This window comes from Cylas formicarius, unplaced genomic scaffold, assembly GCF_029955315.1.
Source record: "Cylas formicarius isolate icCylForm1 unplaced genomic scaffold, icCylForm1.1 PGA_scaffold_5__7_contigs__length_24384050, whole genome shotgun sequence".
Classification (NCBI taxonomy): Eukaryota; Metazoa; Arthropoda; class Insecta; order Coleoptera; family Brentidae; genus Cylas; species Cylas formicarius.
The window spans coordinates 3092431-3112314 of NW_026844341.1; the positions used below are offsets into that span (position 1 = coordinate 3092431).

The 19884-nt window shown below is 34.2% G+C and overlaps 1 protein-coding gene across 1 annotated transcript in view; it reads left to right on the forward strand.

Moving 5' to 3' along the window:
- The window catches only part of LOC132701810 (protein dissatisfaction), a 92542-nt gene extending 73949 nt beyond the window's left edge, over positions 1 to 18593 (forward strand). Inside the window, exons 5-8 of the mRNA XM_060670021.1 lie at positions 2433 to 2585; positions 12253 to 12492; positions 13674 to 13755; positions 18334 to 18593. Coding sequence (XP_060526004.1) covers positions 2433 to 2585; positions 12253 to 12492; positions 13674 to 13755; positions 18334 to 18593 — 735 coding nt within the window. The remainder of the gene's footprint in view (positions 1 to 2432; positions 2586 to 12252; positions 12493 to 13673; positions 13756 to 18333) is intronic.
- The last annotated feature ends 1291 nt before the right edge of the window (positions 18594 to 19884 follow it).

Below are 19884 nucleotides of genomic sequence, written 5' to 3' on the forward strand. Positions count from 1 at the left end.
ATGCTGGCCATAATAACTGGATACCAGAGTCCTGAAACCACTGTTTTGTAGTTACAACTACATGAATGGATGCGTAGTCCAGTAGAAAAATTATGTTTTCGTCTTCAGGCAGCGTAATGAATGATAGTAGGTAATCGTAGAACATTGCTCGATAACTAACGGCAGTCATACGCGCACCGATAAATGCCAATTCGGTTTTTAAGGGAGCACATATAACGGCACAGAACATAACTGAATCTCCTCTTTTAATCATGCCAATAATACTTACATCTATCCGGACCATCAAGATTGAATTTCTTTTCATCACTAATGTGAGAGAGGGTAACGTTTAAAATAGTTCAAAAAGAGAGAACACACAATATTTAACTAAATTCCTTGGGTATATTTTATCAAATAAAAATGAAACCGATCAATAAATAAATGATTTGGTACTTTGCTATTTTGGCCAATAAAACGAAACCATCATGAAATTCACATACTGTACTGGTGAGAACACTCACCTTTAAGCCTTCTCAATTTCACGTAATGCAAACAATAGCCCGCACCACTCGAATGCACGGTTAACCGAGAAATGGAAGTGACTCCTTGTACTAATAGACATTTTGATAGAGTGAGGGACGAAAAATGCGGTTTTAAGAAATCTGGCTCTCAAGTAGTTGCTTATTGCATAGTACGTACAAAAATTTTATAGGGTAGCTTAAAAAAATATATGTGTCTTACACTAAACATGACATGTTGCCAAAAGTCACCTTTTGTTACATATTTTCCTGTAAACTCAGGTCGATTAAATTTATGTTGTGTTTTCAAGACCGGTATACTAAGACATTTTTGATATTGAAAATGTTTTTATTCAGCTGCCCAATTTCTCAACTTGGATCACACTTAAGATTATATCTACGCACCAGTGCTGTTGATGATGGTCCGGTAACCGATAACTCTCAACACTGCGCGTTTACCGGTGAAGGAAAACCGACATGGACGCCCTGAAAGTTTTTCTTTCCAAACATCCAAGATGCGTCTTCCTTTAAAAGGTCTTATATACGATTGAATTTATAAATATTCACAATGTAACTCGTCCCGCTCGAGACAAATGGGCGACGTCTCAGCGTCAAGGTCATATAAAGTAAAACTTTCAAACAGCACTCGCGCCTATTTTACGTTATACATCTATTTATATATTAATGACATTTGTGTAATAGAATATTGAAAATATTATAAAAATATGTTTGAGTCTCTATTTTTTCATAGGTCTGTAGTAAAGACAAGACGAACTACAGAGAGAAATATATACTCTATATACCACCAATCTAACCAACCAATCTTTCAAAAACGGATGCCAAACGAAAACCATGGTTTTCTCAAGTACATATCGAGTTAGGACGAGGAGATAAATATTTATGATCGAAGCAAAGACTCATCAGGTGCTGAACAATCAGCAGAACGTTAAAAAATAAAACAAGAAAATAAATAATTAAAAAAAGACCCTTTTATATGGTAGTGGAATATGGACAACAACGATAAAATGATATGAGAACGGAAATTAATATAAACGAGAAAACAAAGGAAAATAAAAGTAAGTTGAAAGAACGCGCGGAAGAGGATAGACGAAAAGATATTAGCAGGCCGAGAAAAAAATGAAGAAGTGAAAAAAAAAAGAAAAATTTGAAAAGTATAGATCCGAAAGCAGATGTATAATTTGCGTTGATTCCAGTAAAAATTGTATAAAAAAAGTTTCCTGAAATATGTCAGAAATAAAATGGTATTCCTCCTTCAAATCGAGTGCAATAAATTAATAAAAAATGAAATAAATAATAATAAATAATAAGAACTGAAGGTTCTTACATCTACATCCAAAATAACATAGTAATTAATCCCCATGATGAAACAATTACATTTTGAATAAAAACTTATTCCTTGATAATTTGTATATACATGGTGTTCAATTATTTTATATTAGTAAATAAATAAACATAATATAACATTAATTTTTTTTTACATACATACAATCATATACAGTTTAGAATTGTAAAGTTTAATAGCAAGAGTATATTTTTTCCACTAGAAAATGTCGTGTTGCCATTTTCTTGACCCAAATCTGCTTTTTGGGTTTGTTTTTTATTTTTTTTTTTTATTTTTTTTTATTTATTTTGACCGATAAATAACTTTTTGTAATAAATCGTGTAGTTTATGTAAGATAAAAATGTGTACTTTCCACCGCCTACTAATAAAAAAAATACATGCTTTGCATTTGAAACAGCTCTTATGTGTTATATATTTTTGAAGAGCTAATAAGAAGAATTATCAATTTATGTTAATATATACAGGAAGTTCCATTAAAAAGAACACAATGTAGTTAATATATCAAAATTTGACAAATCTCCTTTTGCTATTGGTTTGGAGTGTCGAAAATTAAAAATGATTAATTTGAACAGGAGTTGGTGTGGGGCACGAAATTGTCGCAGATAGAGTCGTCTGCCTCGGAATCGAGTAGCGGCTTGAGTCTGTCTAGTCCAGGACTGCCTATCGCGCAGCCCAGTCCGACCCTGGCGCCGTTATCGTTGACACCCACGTGGGAAATGCTCCAGGTAGGAAGATTAGAAGATAACTATTACTGACTAAAAAAAGTAAAATACCAACAAAAATTTTTTTCTGTTAGTTTCGGAAATTTAGGGTGATTTATAAATAAATAAAATCGGGATGATTTGAGAAAAAAGGCAAGTTTTATTATTTCTTTTTTCTTTCTTTAGGCATGCTAAAAAAAAATAATAATCTTGTAGAGCATTCAAAGTTGCAATGGCAACATTGGTTTTTAAGACATAGGGTATCTCTAAATAATCTCAGAATAGAAAAGAAAAAGTAATTTATAGTTTGGACCAAATGAACTTATAATATTGGAAGGCAAATCTTGTCATTTTCTTATTACAAAGGTTTGTCAGGCCATCCAATAAAAAAACTCGTTTGAGCGCTGAAAAACATTGTGCAGACAAAAAAATGAATTGAATGAATGAAAATTTATTGTATTGTGCAAAAGGGAATCTATTCATCGATTCAATTAATTACGAGAAACAGCACGATTTGCACATGCTATGTTAAAAAAAAACATACAAAATACATTTGGTTGCGATATAATAACTCTAAGGAAAAAAAGAACTATTATTTCAAACTAACCTAAAAAGTCGAATAATAATTATAAAGAGAGGGTACCGACAGACAAATGGTCCACGGGGAACAAAGTAGATTCTTCTGACTTAACTGATGACGGAGGTGCGTGTAATAAATTGCGGTGTACCTCAGAGAAGTTGACTCTGTCCTTTATTGATTATAGTGTTCATAAATGACGTGTAGTCTTCTTTCCCCCATTCTTACTTTTTCCTTTTTGCAGATGATACACTTTCTCAAGCATCGTCTGAGCAACTTTCATTCATATTAAATGAAAGTAAAACTGAGATGATCGCCTTTTCAACACAGGATTTAAATAAGGACTAATTAGTACGGTTAAATGAAGGCACCGCCCCACAAAAAGTGTTGTAAAATTCCACGGAGTTTATATGGACTCGAGACTAAAAACAGGTGGGCCACATTCTCAAAAAATTTTCTCTTTATTGCTTTGTCATATGGAGGCTATGCCATTAGGTTTCTTTTCCCTTCTTGAGAATGTACTATTTTTCTTTGTCTTAACTATGCCTTGATTTGTTGGGGAGGTTCCCCACGTGCAGATCACGTCGTTAGGATTCAGAAACGCATTTTACGGACTACAATGTTTAAGCCGTGGAATTCTTCATGTCAAGACCTATTCCCACAACACTCTTTCTTGCTTTATATGCTCTCAAAAAACTCAGATACCTAAACACAGACTGTCTTTTCCGTCAAAAAGTTCTTTTGTTTTGACCGTAAAAGATTGTAATAAATTGCCCATCGAACTCAAGGAAATGACTAGTCAAATAAAATTCAAATGCACTCTTAAAGACAAATTGCTACGAATCGCCTATTTACAATATTAAGGATTTTTTGTGATACCTTTTAATAGGTATTCGTTTGTTATTGTCTAAATATTTATTACTTATCCAAAGTTACGCGGTGATGTTGTGCTGGCAAGAGGAATGGGACATAGATGATGGTACAGCGGAATGAAGTAAAAAGCTAATTCCAAATATAAGACCCTGGTTTGAGAGACGACACCGTGAAGTAGATTTCTTTCTTACACAAATACTCACCGGGCACGGGTGCTTTGAAGTCTACTTCAAACGTTTCAATCTGGCCGAAACCGAGGAGTGCCTTTATTGCATAAACGTGGATACGGTTGAACACACTCTATTTTTCTGCCCAAGATGGAACATGCAGCGAAATATAGCAGAGCAAATACTCGGTCACATAAGCCCAGACAACCTAGTAGAAAAAATGTTAGAGTCACCGACAAATTGGGACCACGTCTGCAAAATGGCAAAGCAAATACTTTCTGCCAAGAGGATAGAACGGCCAAATCTTATACAAGCTCGCTGAACCTTAGTCAATAGGAGACCGAAAGATCATGGGGAAGATCATAGGGCGCGAGAGAACATCACGCGCGTCCGGACGACACTCCATCTGAAGTAATGCTGACGCAGTTCCAGATGGAGGGCACACTGTTTTGTCGTCAAGAGAGGAAGTGTGAGTACGCTCACACTGGGTTTACACGGTCGGCTGATGCCAACCCGTCGTCGCCAAGGGGACACACCATCCATCCCCAGGGTGTCTTGAGACGCCCAGAACGGGCTGAGGAAGATTCGCCTTATAACCTCTCATACAAAAAAAAAAAACTTATCTAAAGTTATTAATTATTATTATTATTATGTAGTAAAAATCCGTCGTAACATTTCCTATGGCTCCCACAGGGCATCACGTGGAAGGCAAATCAAGATGATTATTATTATTAAAAATATTATTATATTATATATCATTTATATTTGCATTATACTGACAATATCCAACACTTTTATCCCAAGTGTTATGGAAATAAAGCTATCTTTATCTCTATCAATATGTAAAGCTATTTTAGATATATATTAGTACAGATGATATATTACAATAAAATTAAATTGAATTGATTTATTGCTCAATCTTGTTAAGCAATCATTCTAAGATACAAAAACCTATGCCGCACTGTTTCTATCAGATCAATACAAGTCTTAGAAATTACGGACCAAATTTCAGACGCATATTCTCGTCTAGATCTAATCATCGAACTGAATAAAGGTCACGAACAGTGCAACCTCTAGAACTTGCGACATTATTTAGTTTGTAGGATTACAATTTTGTATGAAGGTTACGAGTGAAACTCAAAACTTTACACTTGGGAACATTTAAACTGGGTTTATTAGCAGTGCATCACTTCTGGAAGGTATCAAGCCGGATTAGAAACAATTAACTGCATAGATTTGGTGATTTTCCGGAAAATAAGTTTTGGCGCCTCCGCGCTTTTTTCTGCAATAAAGAGTTGTCAAATTAAGTGTGTTACAAAGTTGTGAATAATAAAAGTATTCATCGTGGAAAAATTAACACATGTTATTGTTATAGTTATTAGGTAAAGCCATTAACAAAAAATGTATTCTTACCTGAGTGAGAAGGCAGTGGTTAGCCAGGTATATTTCTTTCTTTCCGATATTATTAAAAGTGGAGAATTGAAGAAAAGGAAATTAACGTAGTAATTTCCAAACTCACCGAGTAGACGATAGCCAAATAAGAGGGATAATATATTGTCTTTATCAAACCGAAGTTGTTCCTCGCTTCGATAAAGAGAAAAAGAAACTTGATGAAACCAATATAAATATAATCCGGGACCCTCCATAAAATTGTTTGTAACATAGGATTTATGTACCGGAAAATTCACAAAAAGGCAAGTAGTAATAGATGGAACAGATTAAGCATTTGCAGATTTAATTACTTTCATGAAATTAAAAGGTATAGATTAGACAACAGATCCATAATTTACCTTGATGAAACATGACACTGTATCCAAAGGATGCGTTGATTTCTCTCAAAACTGAGAGACGAAATCACCTACAAATAAAGGAAAACGCACCACTATAATACATGCTGGGTCAGAAGAAGGATTTGTCCCAAACTGCTTGCTATTGTCTGCAAAGAATATTGAGGATTCCAGCTTGGATTATCATGCAGATAGCGCTGAATTTTTAGCACATACTCTCATGAAATTAAAAGCCAATTGAGAGCTGCAAAAATTCAGTATAGCTTATTATAAAAAGGAGGGACTCTTACATTTCTATTCAAAACAACATAAATTCTATAATAATTAAGCTCAAATACGACTCTGATAGTGAAACAGAATTAGATTTAGAAATTTAGAATAGAATAAAACAGAAACATAATTGTGTATAGATATTTCAAGCTATGAATGTATTGTATATATTTAATGAATTGTTTTTTCTTAGTGTAATTTAATAAGATTATAACCTGCAAAATAAACAAAAAAAGATTATTACCAAAATCTTCGATCCGAGGTTTATTGCCGTCGGTAGGTAACTTCCATAATTACGGGCAAAAGCCAGCACGATGAAAATTGAGACAGACTGTTCTGAGATAAAGATAGCTTTATTTCCATAAGACTAGATTTAAAAGTGTTGGATATTGTCAGCATAATACGAATGTAAAACTATAAAATTATCTTAGTATAATTAGTAAATTAATAATAATAATAATAAGTAATACTGATAAATAAATAACAAATATGTAAGCAATAACAAATAACGAATACGTATTAAAAGGTATCACAAGAAAGAAAATCCTTAATATTATAATAGGCGAGGCGTAGCAATTTGGCTTTAAGAGTGCATTTGAATTTTGTTTGACTAGTTAGCTCCTTCAGTTCTATAGGCAATTTATTATAAATTTTTACAGTCAAAACAAAGGGACTATTTGCTGTAAGAGACAGTCGATGTGTAGGTAGGATCTTAAGATTCGGTCTTAGCTGCACTGAATATCTGAGTTTCTTGAGGGCATATAAAGATTAGAGTTACTTTTTACATAGGTGGCACAATTTAGTATGTACATACTAGGAAGTGTCAATAAAAAGTGTTGTGGAAATAGGTCTCGACATGAAAAATTAAAACAGTAAAAAATTAAACAGTATAGTCAGTAAAATGCGTTTCTGCATCCTAAAGACTTGCTCCGCACGTGGGGAACCTCCCCAACACACCAAGGCATAGGTGAGACAAGAACAGATATACGAGAAATAGTACATTTTTAACAAAGAGAAAGAAACCTGATGGCCTCCATCTGGCAGTAAACAGAAAGTTTTTTGAGAATGTGGTCCACCTGTTCGAACCAGGAGAGTCTCGAGTCTAAATAAACTCCGAGGAATTTTACAACACTTTTCGGTTGAATTGTGATTTCATTAAAGCGTACTAATAAATTCTTATTTAAATCCCGTGTTGAAAAGATGATCATCTCATTTTTACTTTCATTCAATATCAATTTGTTAATTTCTGCATAATGTTTCATTTGCTCAACAGTTGTCTTGGTTGCAATGCTAAGTTGCTCAGACGATGCTGCAAAAAGGGTAGAAACTGCATCATCCGCAAAAAGGGAACTTATTCGGGAATCAAAGGGCGCCACTATTAGTTAACAGCGATGAAATAATGTTGTAAAGTTCTGTATTTAAATTACAAGAACACATAAAATAACCATTGACTCTTTGAACAACACAACATACCAACGATATCGATAACGCAACGTTTTACCAAATTCCGGGCGCGTAGCCGTCCCCAAAAGAGGGCGTGGCGGAGCGAAGTCAGGGGTTGAATTCGCACAGCCAACTGCGAGTGTTCGGTCGAAAAGTCATCGCGAATGAAAGTCAACGTTTGAAAGGGCGACGCGTCGTTCGGTTCGAAAGGACCGGCCCCCCTCCTACCCGTTTTTGTTGACAATTTCGAAATTGTACTGGCGTCGATGTCTCTCAACTTAAAGGTGCATGCGCGTTCTTTTATTTATGGTGTTTAATTTTGAATATGGGAGCCGGAGTTTTGGTAGATTAGCATTATTAAATGAAAAAAAAAAGTCATTTTCGTTGGGTCTAACTAAGGCCTTTCATCTGTTTTTTTTTTTTTGGATTGCATCAAAGCATTCGATCATAGGAGGCACAACAGACTCGTTGATATTCTGAGGCGAGAAGCGTATAGAGGGCAACGAAATGGGAATAATTTTATTCGCAATTGAAATTATAATATGCGTGCTCCCTCCCAAATGATTTAATCTTTTTCTCAGAGAATATTATTCAAGAGGCTGATAAATTTTGGCCAAATGGGTTTCTTGCCATTTTTTCTATTATGTCAAAACCGGCGAATTTAATAAAATTCCATTACTCTCCGTCCAAGGAAATTGAGTTTTTTGGTTTAAATCTAGCTTTTTTTGTAGTTTTATTATTTTATGGTAGTCTATTGCGTTAACCGATGTGTATCTTTGTATTTCTATCAAAATCCCGGGCATATGACTCTCTTGCCAGAGAACACTCTTAATTTTATTCGGTTGAGTAGGTTCTGAGTGTAATAGTGAAATTATTATTAGAAAAGTAGCGCAAATTTTGGTCAAATTTTACCGGTAACTACGTATATATCTAATTGTTTTACCATAAATATAAAAGAAATCAAAGTAAATCTCAAGCCGTAAACAAAAGCGAGAAAGGTTAGGGACGGTAGAGGAACAAACGACTGTGGATTTTATTTCATTTGCTCTTATTTATGCGATGCAATAGGCTATGTTGGACCAAAGCTTGAGTAGTACTCGTAACACCTGAAAAATTGAGTTTTGGTGTTAATATCGAAGTGCAAGGAGACGTAGGTAAACAAAACTGCAACCTACTTTTAAAATATATCACGATTTTTTCTTATTTACTAGTGAGTTTTCATCACCTAGTGTCACCGTTAATCAAAAAGAAAAATGGCGAATTTCTTCATCACGATTGAATACTCGCAATTACTCTCAACTCTAATTAGTTCATCCTACTTCTTTAGAAGTACAGAAACTTTGAGATGAAACTCGATGCTGCATGAGAAGACCACAATCGTTTTTTAAGAATGTTTTTGTCTCTATGATTTTTTGGACTTTAAAATTTATTTCGAATTAAATAATACATCTACATATATATTTCCATAAAATTTTCTACTTCAATTTTACGGACACTTTCTCATTACTCAGATATTTTTCCAGCAGTAGAGCAGAATTACCTTTTTATGTAAAATAGAAGTTTTCTACATGTAACTCGATAGCAAACCTCAAGTATATACATAAAATAAATAATTTTTATAAATTTCCAGATATTAAAAGGGGTAATTCGAATTCTAAAGCACATTTTCCCGCAAAAGGGGTCTGGGTACAGGGTGTTCAATTTTTCGATATCCTATTATTAGACACGTTTGTCTTTGAAAACAAAAAATTCCAGAATAAAGCGGCAGAAATCGTAGCAAGGAATTGCGATAATATAAATAACGCAAAATCAACGTCTCATTGTTTGAGTTTATTTATAGATGAGAAGATTGACAACATAGATATCCTCATGTTTTTAATCGAGGTTCAAATCAGCTTGAGGGTGACGATATTGCGTGCTATATGAGAAATGTGTTAAGTGTCCTAAATTTGCATATATCGACTTCAAATTTAGCAGAGAAGTAAAAGTCCATGCCCACATTTAAACAGTGGAAATTGGGTACAATTAAATTTCACCAAATATTTTTTTAAAAAATTTGATTTTTTTTTAAATTATTTTCTCCATAACCTTTCACCGGATCGTCAAAATTCTTTAACCCGGAGACGCATAAGATCCAGTGCTATAACATTTATTTCAGGCATTTTTTCGATTTTCCAATTATAGACAAAAATTTAAAAGACCAAGAAAATTGTTTTATTCCAGAGTAAACTATTTACCGCGAATCAGAAATCGTACAAAATATAGCCGATCGGTTCAAACAGTGTCATAGGCCGCATCAAGATAATTGAAAAAATCCATATGAAAATCACTATACCTCGGGATGAGTCAAGACGCGATGACGTCATTGATTATTACGGTACACTGCATGGTTTCAGAAAAAAATTTAATTTCTCCAAAACCATTTACTATTTTAGACCAGGAAACGTGGGAGATCCATGGCTATAACCTCCATTTCCGGACTTTTTTCATTTATATTCAGGCTGTGTCGATTATTTGAGTTTGTAAATTATTTGCCGTTAATGAAAAACTATAAAATTTGTAAAACTTTGATCCAAACAGTATCGTAAATTGTGAGGCGAGAGAGTTTCAGGTTTCGTCTATCATACAGGATGCGCGAGATACTTTGAATAATATTATTTGAAAACGTTATTACTTGTATAATTTTTTATATTTATCAGTTTGTCGTGACTTTGAAATTCGGCGAGACGTGAAAGACGCTTTATACAGGGTGTACGCACAATATAATTACATCGATTTTGTGAAAGTTCCATAGTGGTCCGCAGGAGCGCAATAGAAAAACAATGCGTCCCTCTAGGACAAGAAACTGCGACGCGGTTTCTTTTTGAAATAGAAAGCTGCTTCGCGCTACGCCCAGCAACAATTTTTAGAAAGGAATCTTGTTATTTTTATTGCTTATTTACTTATATTAACAAAAAAATGTTTATAGACTTTTCTGTTTTGGATAAATATTAATAAAATTATACTATGTTTGACTTGAAACATTAATGACTAAAACTTGGTAGAAAAAAAATTGTCACAACTTTATTGTAGGTAGTAGGTAATTTTTCTTGAACTTGCTGGTACACGTCGATATTATCTTTTTGTATAGATTCTATTTTAAGTTTATTATTTAAAAAGCGCATAAAATGATATGCAGATATCTCTTGTATCAGTGTAGAAACAGCAGAAGTAGGGTAAATAATGAACTCTCTTAGATGTATATACTACTCTCATAAGTATATTCGGACTGAAAAGAATAATTCGATTAATCCACAAATTAAAACTACTTGTTATGCAGGGATATTTTTAGAACTAGCAAAATTTTAATTCTAACAGTTATTAAAATATTAATTTATATCCATAGAGTTTGTAGTTTTTGGCACCCTTCACGTAATATATCCCTTACTCGTTTGTTTTGTATAATATTTTTATGTTTATAATTTTTTAAGATATTTGTACAGATTCCTAATTTTTCCTTTGTTATACTACTCTACAAAGAATCATCAGTATGAGGAAAACAAAATTCTTGATTATCAGCAAAGCAAATCTCCAGGAAAAGCTGTAGGAAAGCAATAAGGCGCAGAATAACAAAAATTTTAAAGATACAAAAATGTTCCATTATGCATTTAAAATTTCAAGATCACCTTCGTTCCTTTAATTTTGGTTCCTTCGGACATTTTTTTATAAAGCAAAGCAAATAATCCTTTTATAATAAATGGATTATTAAAAACGAATTATGGAAAATTATATATTATAAATACATTTGGAAACACTTCATGATTCTCAATAAAAATAAGAAACAATAGACAGATGGTTCCGTTTAAAAAAATAAAATAGGGTTCAACAACTTTTTGAGCTGACTGCATACATATTTTCTTAGTCCGATCTACATTATTGTTCCGATATTTACATTTTTATTTTTTTTATTAAATATGTATGGTAAAACTGCATAACAAAGCAGTTGCTTTTTTTAATCCGATAAGCATTTGTCACCGTTTAACAAACCATGATAAGTTCGGAATATAAAATTCTTGTTTTCACTTAATATGCAATTGCACTAAAGACCCTACAGTATCTATATAATAGCTTTCGGACTGACGTACATAATATCGCTATTAGTTTTAAAGGTACCTTTACGCCTCCAGCTCACTGAAAGGACATTTTCGAGCGTTCCTATTCTGAGTGCTTGACAAAAGTAACCAATCTACCAAAAGAATTTAAAACATTAAGGGCAAAACAATAATAATTTATTATTATTTGAGCTGCTGGTGTTCATTTTAATAATCAAAATCTGTCCATAGGCCGATATCTCTTATTCTATCAAATTTTGATGTTGATTTTATATATCTACTTTTTTGTTAGCAAATTCGGTCAATGCTATCAAATGCACTTTTTATGATATGTTTAATCTATTTTTCTGTATATTTACTCATATCGGATACCAGGTTTAGTATAAGAACCTCAGCATTCCCGCAATGTTGAACTGAACTACACCTGTATGTCTTGTTTCTTCATAATCATTATTATTATCTTAAAAAAACTTACCATTGCAGGAGACCACGGCCCGATTACTGTTCATGGCAGTGCGTTGGGTGAGGTGCCTGGCGCCTTTTCAGACGCTGAGCAAACAGGATCAGCTGCTGCTGCTGCAGGAATCCTGGAAAGAATTGTTTCTACTGCATTTAGCGCAATGGTCGGTACCGTGGGATTTATCGGCCCTTTTAGGCTGTAGCCAAGCTAGAGAGAGGCTTCCCAATGACGTACACACCGCAACGGAGATAAAGACCATACAGGTAAAGAACGGTGATTTTTATATAGTTTTTAAATAAAAACTAACCAAACAACCAATAATCTATCCGATTTGAATATTGCAACATTGAAATTTGTCCCTTTTTCTCAAATGCAGGATCGTTCGGGTTTAGATCAATATAGGTAATTCATCCATGATAATCAATTAAAAAATAATTGCATTTAAATACAAAGAAGCTTGCGTATTCATTTTATTTTTATTTCAACAATTAAATTTAATATTTGTGGACCATAAAGTTATCTAAGGCCAAATGATTTAAGCCTCAAAATGAATATTTTCTAATAAAATACTAAATAATGCTTAGTCGAAATGGACAGGTTTAAAATTTTTAGTTAATGATACTTTAGGCGTTCTTGTCCTGTGAACTGGCGTATTCCAAGAATCCATGTCGGTACTAATCCGATTTCATTTCATTGGCATATGGGGTGTCGATATACCTACAGTTTTTAATATGGGTCATTATATCAAGAAATGGTAATTACCAAAGTTATAGCTTTTATTCAGGACCACCAGGATCTTGAATAATAAATATTAATAACAAAATAATCCCTATAACTTTTGCATTTGCCAAGTCATATTCTTACTCATCGGAGGAGTTGTCTACTCCTCTTCATATTATTATTTAAGGGTATACTATTCGATCCTTCACGTTCTCAAAATCCAACATTGTTTTCTTCTTCTTTGATAAGATCAAGTCTTTCGCCAGTTCCCTGTGGTTACTTCCAAGTTTGGTTAAGCTCAAATGTCAATACATCTTCGCTTTCAACGTGTGTTTCTTAGTAAAATGCTTGACGAATACTAGAAATCCTTTGGTCTTGCCATCTCATCCAGACAAAAAAATATTTAACCCTTGAACCTACCTGTAATATTGGGCAATTTATATGAGTTTTCCAGCTACACTTCGTGCCATTCAGAAACGAGCTTTAATAATTGTTAAAGTTCTGACCCGTTTGAGCCTTATAGTTTTGTGGGTTGCAGTTTTAGTAAAAAATTAAATAAAACGAATTCTCTCGTATATTCTAATAAATGTATAAAAAACATTGTAGATGATATACTTAAGGAGCCGCAGCTCTAAAGATATTGTTGCCGCATCTGCAGAATTGTTATTTTCACAACAAAAATGCAGGAGAAGCCGCAAATGTTGACATTTCGTTTGAATTGCAGGAAATAATGTGCCGTTTCCGGCAAATCTCACCCGACGGTAGCGAGTGCGGCTGCATGAAGGCCATCATCCTTTTCACACCAGGTAATTTTCCAAAATTATATTTTACCAAATTAAGTAAACAGACTCTAATAGGTTTGTGTGCACAAATTTTAATGCCATCGAGTGTCAGCTCAGGATAAATTTTGTTGGTTAAGATATACAACTTTTCGTTTTGTATAAAAGAAAAATAATGCCTTTTAGACAGTGTAACTTCACCTTGTCATTAAAACTAGTGATGCATGATGAGATAAAAAACGCCAATATTTTGAACGGACAAGAGAGGTCAACCAAAAGAACCTAAAGGAGCCGAAATTAGTGAAGTTTTTGCAACAATTGAAGGTAAACATGGAAAATGACTAACCAAGAAATATTTTACTGAACTCGTTAAATAACAATCATAATCTTACAATAAATCGTTTTAAAAATAACAACATTTACAATTCTTTTATATTGGTATAAAACTTGTTGAAGACTGTTGAATATTTTTATGCACTAGTAATAAGGACCTTTTTCAGTCACTGTCAATTGGCGATAAGAAAGACTAAAATTCAACGTTCGTGTGAGATAAGCAGTTTGTTATTCACTGGGCATAAAAATGATCTATGACACGCTTCCATATAAACACTACCATAACCGTGAACAAGTGAAACTCTTTCAGTTATGTTCTGCAAGACAGTCTAAACACTTTCTAAACCTGGAAGATAGAGATTTTTTATTTAAATATATCATAAAGTTGTGTACTTTTAATGTGTGTATTAATAAAATAATGCGTCATTTTATTGCATCCGCTAAGAGCTTTCCAGAGGCATTTGTTTCTAATTTTAGTTCTTAAGTACAATTTTTGTTCAAATTTATATTTTAAAGAGTTACGTCTGACCAAAAAAAGGAAAAACGTTACAACGTTACAAAAGTACTGAATTTGCTTCTGCAATTTTATTAAGACATTTAATTTGGTAATAAAATTTTTATATATATTATGGCCGTCAACGAAGACTTTGAAAATGTTAAAAAATATAACATGAGGTGTTATTTTATGTTGTGTCGTGAAAATACGGATGAAGCATCTGAACTATATTTGCACAGGTATATTGGATAATAAAATGTGTTTTACTTACGAAGACAACCCAATAAAAGAATATTTGGTAGGCTTCAAAGCAACCTAGTTAATTTTGGACCATATAGAAATTAATTTTTTGACGACAGTTAGAACAATTCCTACAAATTCTTGTAGAAAAATTGAAGATAGATTTGGCGTTCTAACATTAAGAGTTCAAGGATTTTAAAAAACCTCAAGTTTAAAACAGAGATAGGGATTTTTATAGGAAAATTATCTGGTCTGATGAAGCTTATTCTAGCAGTGTCCGTCATTTTAAATAATCAAAATGGTCGTTGATGGTCGTTACTGAACAAGAAAATTATGCCAATACTGCATTCCATATATTGTGGATTAATTTAAGCAGGTTCTTTAGCCGCAAATTTGGATATACGTTTAGAATAACTTTTTTTCTAAGAAATACAATTTTTAAACTAATAGAAGTTTAAACTAATACTTCTTGAATAATCTTTTTAGGTTAAAATAATAATTTAGTACTGGATAGTAATTAATATTAATGAACTAAAACTAACTAATTGTTAAAACTATAAATGTTGGCCTACTGTAAGAAGTCATAATTCGTCATAATTAAAAAAAATATCTATAGACGAATTTTTATTTTTTCGATAGCTTAAATAGTAACTAAGATGCGAGGACTGCCGCAAATGGCGAATTTTCGAAATCACCCTACAGGTCACAAATGCAATCGGATAAGAAAATTCTGTTGACAGCAACTTTTGTTTCACGAAAAAGTAGCAAACCGCAGGCCTCTAGTTTTATTCATAACTGAGATATCACACAGTTGTGCCCCAAGACCGTGCTAGAGGGCGTCCAGAATGCCGCCCCTCCTATAGAAGGTCAGCAACTCCTTTAGCCCAATGCCGTGCACTGAGTCCGGATCGATCAGGGCCGTTCCGAAAACTCCCAATCTTGCCCATGTCAAAGCAGGGCACTCCGTGAGCAGATGATACGGGGTCTCCTCCCCTTCCATGCACCACCTGCACTCCGGGACGCCTCCAATGCCTAGAAAGCAAAGGTGCCTCCTAAGCCTGCAATGTCCTGTGTAGGCCCCTGTTAGTGCTCTACACTCCCTTCTAGTCAGTGCAAGCAGCTCCCTGATCCGACGGAAGGCGGGCTCATCTATCAAAAACCTCGCCTGCCTCATTCCCGGAGCAACCCTCCAGCCCACCACGACCCATTCTCTCACCCAGGCTTCGAGAGCTCCCCGCTTCACGCACCGGGCGATCCCCAAGCGGGGCTCTGGTCCCATATGCCTGTGTGCCTCTCTGGCTAAGACTGCCCCATTGCCTCGGATCCCGGTGTGACTCGAGACCCAGACCAACGGTCACTTTCCTCAGCACCCCTTTGCACTCCTTTATCAAGAAGAAGCGCGTGCGCACTGACTCCAGCGTCATAAGTGCAGCCCTACACCTAAGCACCTCTCTGGCCGCCATCAATATAGCGAAGATTTCCGCCTGAAACACGGTGCTGTACTGACCCAGAGGGACCGACAAGCTAACACAGTAGGGTAAAAGTGTGATAGAAGCCCCAGTTTTTAGTCGCTGAAGCGAAGTAAATTGTGAAAGGTTTAAAAAAACTTTGTACAGCCTATATAGTCGGGCTTGGCAAACAGAACAATATGATGTGATTTTCTTGAGCTAATTCTAGTAAATCAATACCAGCAGTGTCAGACGAATGTTCGTCAAGTATGAGCAAAACCTCACCTTGAGGTTTTTTATAAGAGTTCCAAATTTACGTAAGCCGATTTTTTGTTCATGTAAACGTTGGCTCCGGGTAGAAGACCCTCTTGGAACCCTGTTCTGTTATTGACCGTTTTGATAATGACCCCGGATTAACATAGTTGCCAACATTTTACTACTTTGGCACCTTTAGTAGCAATTACTTTACCAGGATTATTGTTTAATTGCACTCCAGTCTCATCAATATTATAAATCAATAAATCAATTTATCAATAACATTTCGTTTACTTCATCTCGATTTAATCCCTGTGCCCTTGCGATATTCTGTGAAGTATGTATCTGGTAGATAATAATAATAATAATAATAATAATAATAATAATAAATAGCTTTTATTAAAATATAACAAAAGGAATATACCATAATAGAGTTGAATAGGTGGCAAGGTCTAGCAGCTCTACTGCACCTAACCACCAATACAATGTAGTAGAATATTCAGAATTTGACAAGGAAAAAAAAGTTCCTTAAATCCACCTAAATTCACAATTTGACAAATTTAAGCAAATTAAAGGGGGATAAATGTAAAAAAAGAAAGAAATAAAAAAATAGACACTGGAAAAAGCAAGGGCAATATTCAAAAACAAGCAAAAAAATAAATAAATAAAAACAAATAATAATAATAAACGGGTCAGCCTCTTCTTAATATCACCAGCTCTTTTAATTTCTTTTTAAATGTAGAAGTAGATGAACAACTAATAATATCCAGTGGAAGTGAATTGTAAGTTTTAATGGAGTATCACTACCCCTGACCAGTCTATCATAGAGATACCGCGGCTTTTCGTACCTATTCATTTTATATACTAACGTAGACAGATGCATAAAATACCTTTCAAACAGATTTAATCAATGAGAATCCTTGAATGCCGGCGTTATATGATCAAATTTACGCAAACCATAGCTGCATCTCAGGCAGGCACTTTGCATTTTTTATAAGCTGTATTGCTCTTTCCGTCTTAGGTCCAGTATAGAACGTCCTCATATCCCAATAGAGAGAGTATACAATTGAAATCTAATCTCAGTAGATAAGTAGTCTTTATACATGTAAAGTACTTTCAGTTTCCTGTAGGACTTCTGCAATATATAAGACACGTGAGAATCAAAAAGCAGCTTACTATCAAGAAAGACACCTAAGTTTTTACATTTGTCGACAAATTCAAGCGGAGCACCATTCAAGGTTTCGTCAGTAAATAGTAACTGTACATATTGGATCTAGCCAATTTGGCCACGTCTGTCATAGAGGATAGATGCCTCTAAGGGCATACTCAGTCAATAGTGCGGCCTCTATCCTTTTTAGTAGGGATAGGCACCCCGGGTAATAAATATAAATACTGAAATAGTTTCGTAATTCCATAAACACATCACAAATATACATGATAAACACTATTTAAATAATAATACACACTTAACACTTACCACCAAAAACGAAAGTTCTGAACTCCATCGACGACACGTGCGGTCCTGTCTGACTGAGCTGTACCGGGTGAAGTCTATCGAAGGACCTTTGTCCTAGAGCGTAAAATTGGTTTCAAATTCACTGTTTTTAAAGTGAAGCGTCTATCCTCCAAGGGCGTCCATCCCATCTTTACCCTACTCCAATGGTCCCGTTCCGCTATTGGCAAGCTCCATCCAAATAGATATTAAATCCCATGAGGGCTCGAATAATGAGATTTCGTACTTGAGAAGTCACCACTACGTGACGTTATCAGATTGAGCACTGAGTTAGGAAAACAAGTGAATTTCCGAAACGTTGCAATGCTTTTTTATTTCAGAAACGGCCGGCTTGTGCGACGTCCAGCCCGTGGAGATGCTCCAGGACCAAGCCCAATGCATTCTGGGAGATTACGTGAGGATGCGGTACCCGAGACAACCTACCAGGTTCGGAAGGCTTCTTTTGCTGGTACCAAGCCTGCGGGCCATACGGTCGCTGACGGTGGAACTGCTATTTTTCAAAGAAACCATAGGTGAAATACCCATCACCCAGCTGCTGGGGGACATGTATTATATGGAAAAGTGTGCTGCCGGACAGTGAACAGAATTTTGAGCCCGCCAAGTACCATTTTAATCTTACGAATTTTACACAAAAAAGGTGTCCGAGCATTTTTTCCAGTTTAAATTAAAATACCCACGCCTGTGGGTTTTTACCGCGAGTGCTAAATAGAAACGCGTGTCATCGGAATGGTAATAGTAGCGACGAAAAATAGTCGGATCTTCGCAATCCTTTAAGTAAACTATGCTTTGTATATCTTTGGGAATCTTCCAGTTCCAAATTCAATGTTTTCTGTGATAATAATGATATATTGTGTAATATAGTTTTTACATTATTTTTTAATTAGTAGCATCTGCTCTTACTGGGAATATACATTGAAGATACCATTAAAAACTTCGACCAACACTAACACAAAGTTAACGAGAATTACCACTAGGAAAATACCATATGAATTTGCATGTATGTTTATTTAATTCACCGACATTTTTTAACAACACGAATTAAAGTCAGCAAGTAAAAGTCGTAGAGAGTAAAAGTAAAGTAATAGTTTTGTGTTTGCTTGTAAAGCAAACCTTGATAATACGATACCATCATTGGTTAGAATAATTATTACAGATCATTTGCATTGTAAATATTGTTGAAATCCCCTATAAGTACATATTAGTGAATAAATAAAATACGTAAATAAAAACGCAGTTTGCCTTTCCATTGACCTCAAAAATGTAATATTTAAGTCAATAAAAATATACAGTTTTAAACTTATGGTAATGTAAACATTAAATAAATATTAATACAAAAAAAACACTTATATTCAAGCGAATTTGATTTATAATAAATATCCACTTACAATTTAGCATCAATAAGCCACTTACTTAATTTTTTTTAATGATTTTAATTTTGTTTTATTTTTCAGTTCTAGAGGTAGTGCCTAATAATTTTTTTGACCAGTATAAAAATATTTCTTTTGTCAAACAGATAAATGCATTTTTTATAAAGTTAAGTTTTCTCCAGGTTTAAAGCGTGTTTCATACTCGTAAGTTTTTGAATTAACCAGAAAGTTATTTTTTATTAAGAACAAAAGGGGTGGTTTATAACATAAATTTTTTATCTGAAGTATTTGAAATTGAGTAAAAATAAAATTTTCAAAATTCTTTTTTGTATTCGTAAAGAGGCTGAAGAGTTGTGTGATAGGCAGCACCCCAACCAATTATTCCATAAGATATAAGTGATTGTACCAGTAGAAAATAAGTATTTTAGTAAGTTGTCGGAATAAATACATTTAGGATCGTAACTTTTTCACTAAATGTTCGATATTAGATTTTATATGAACATA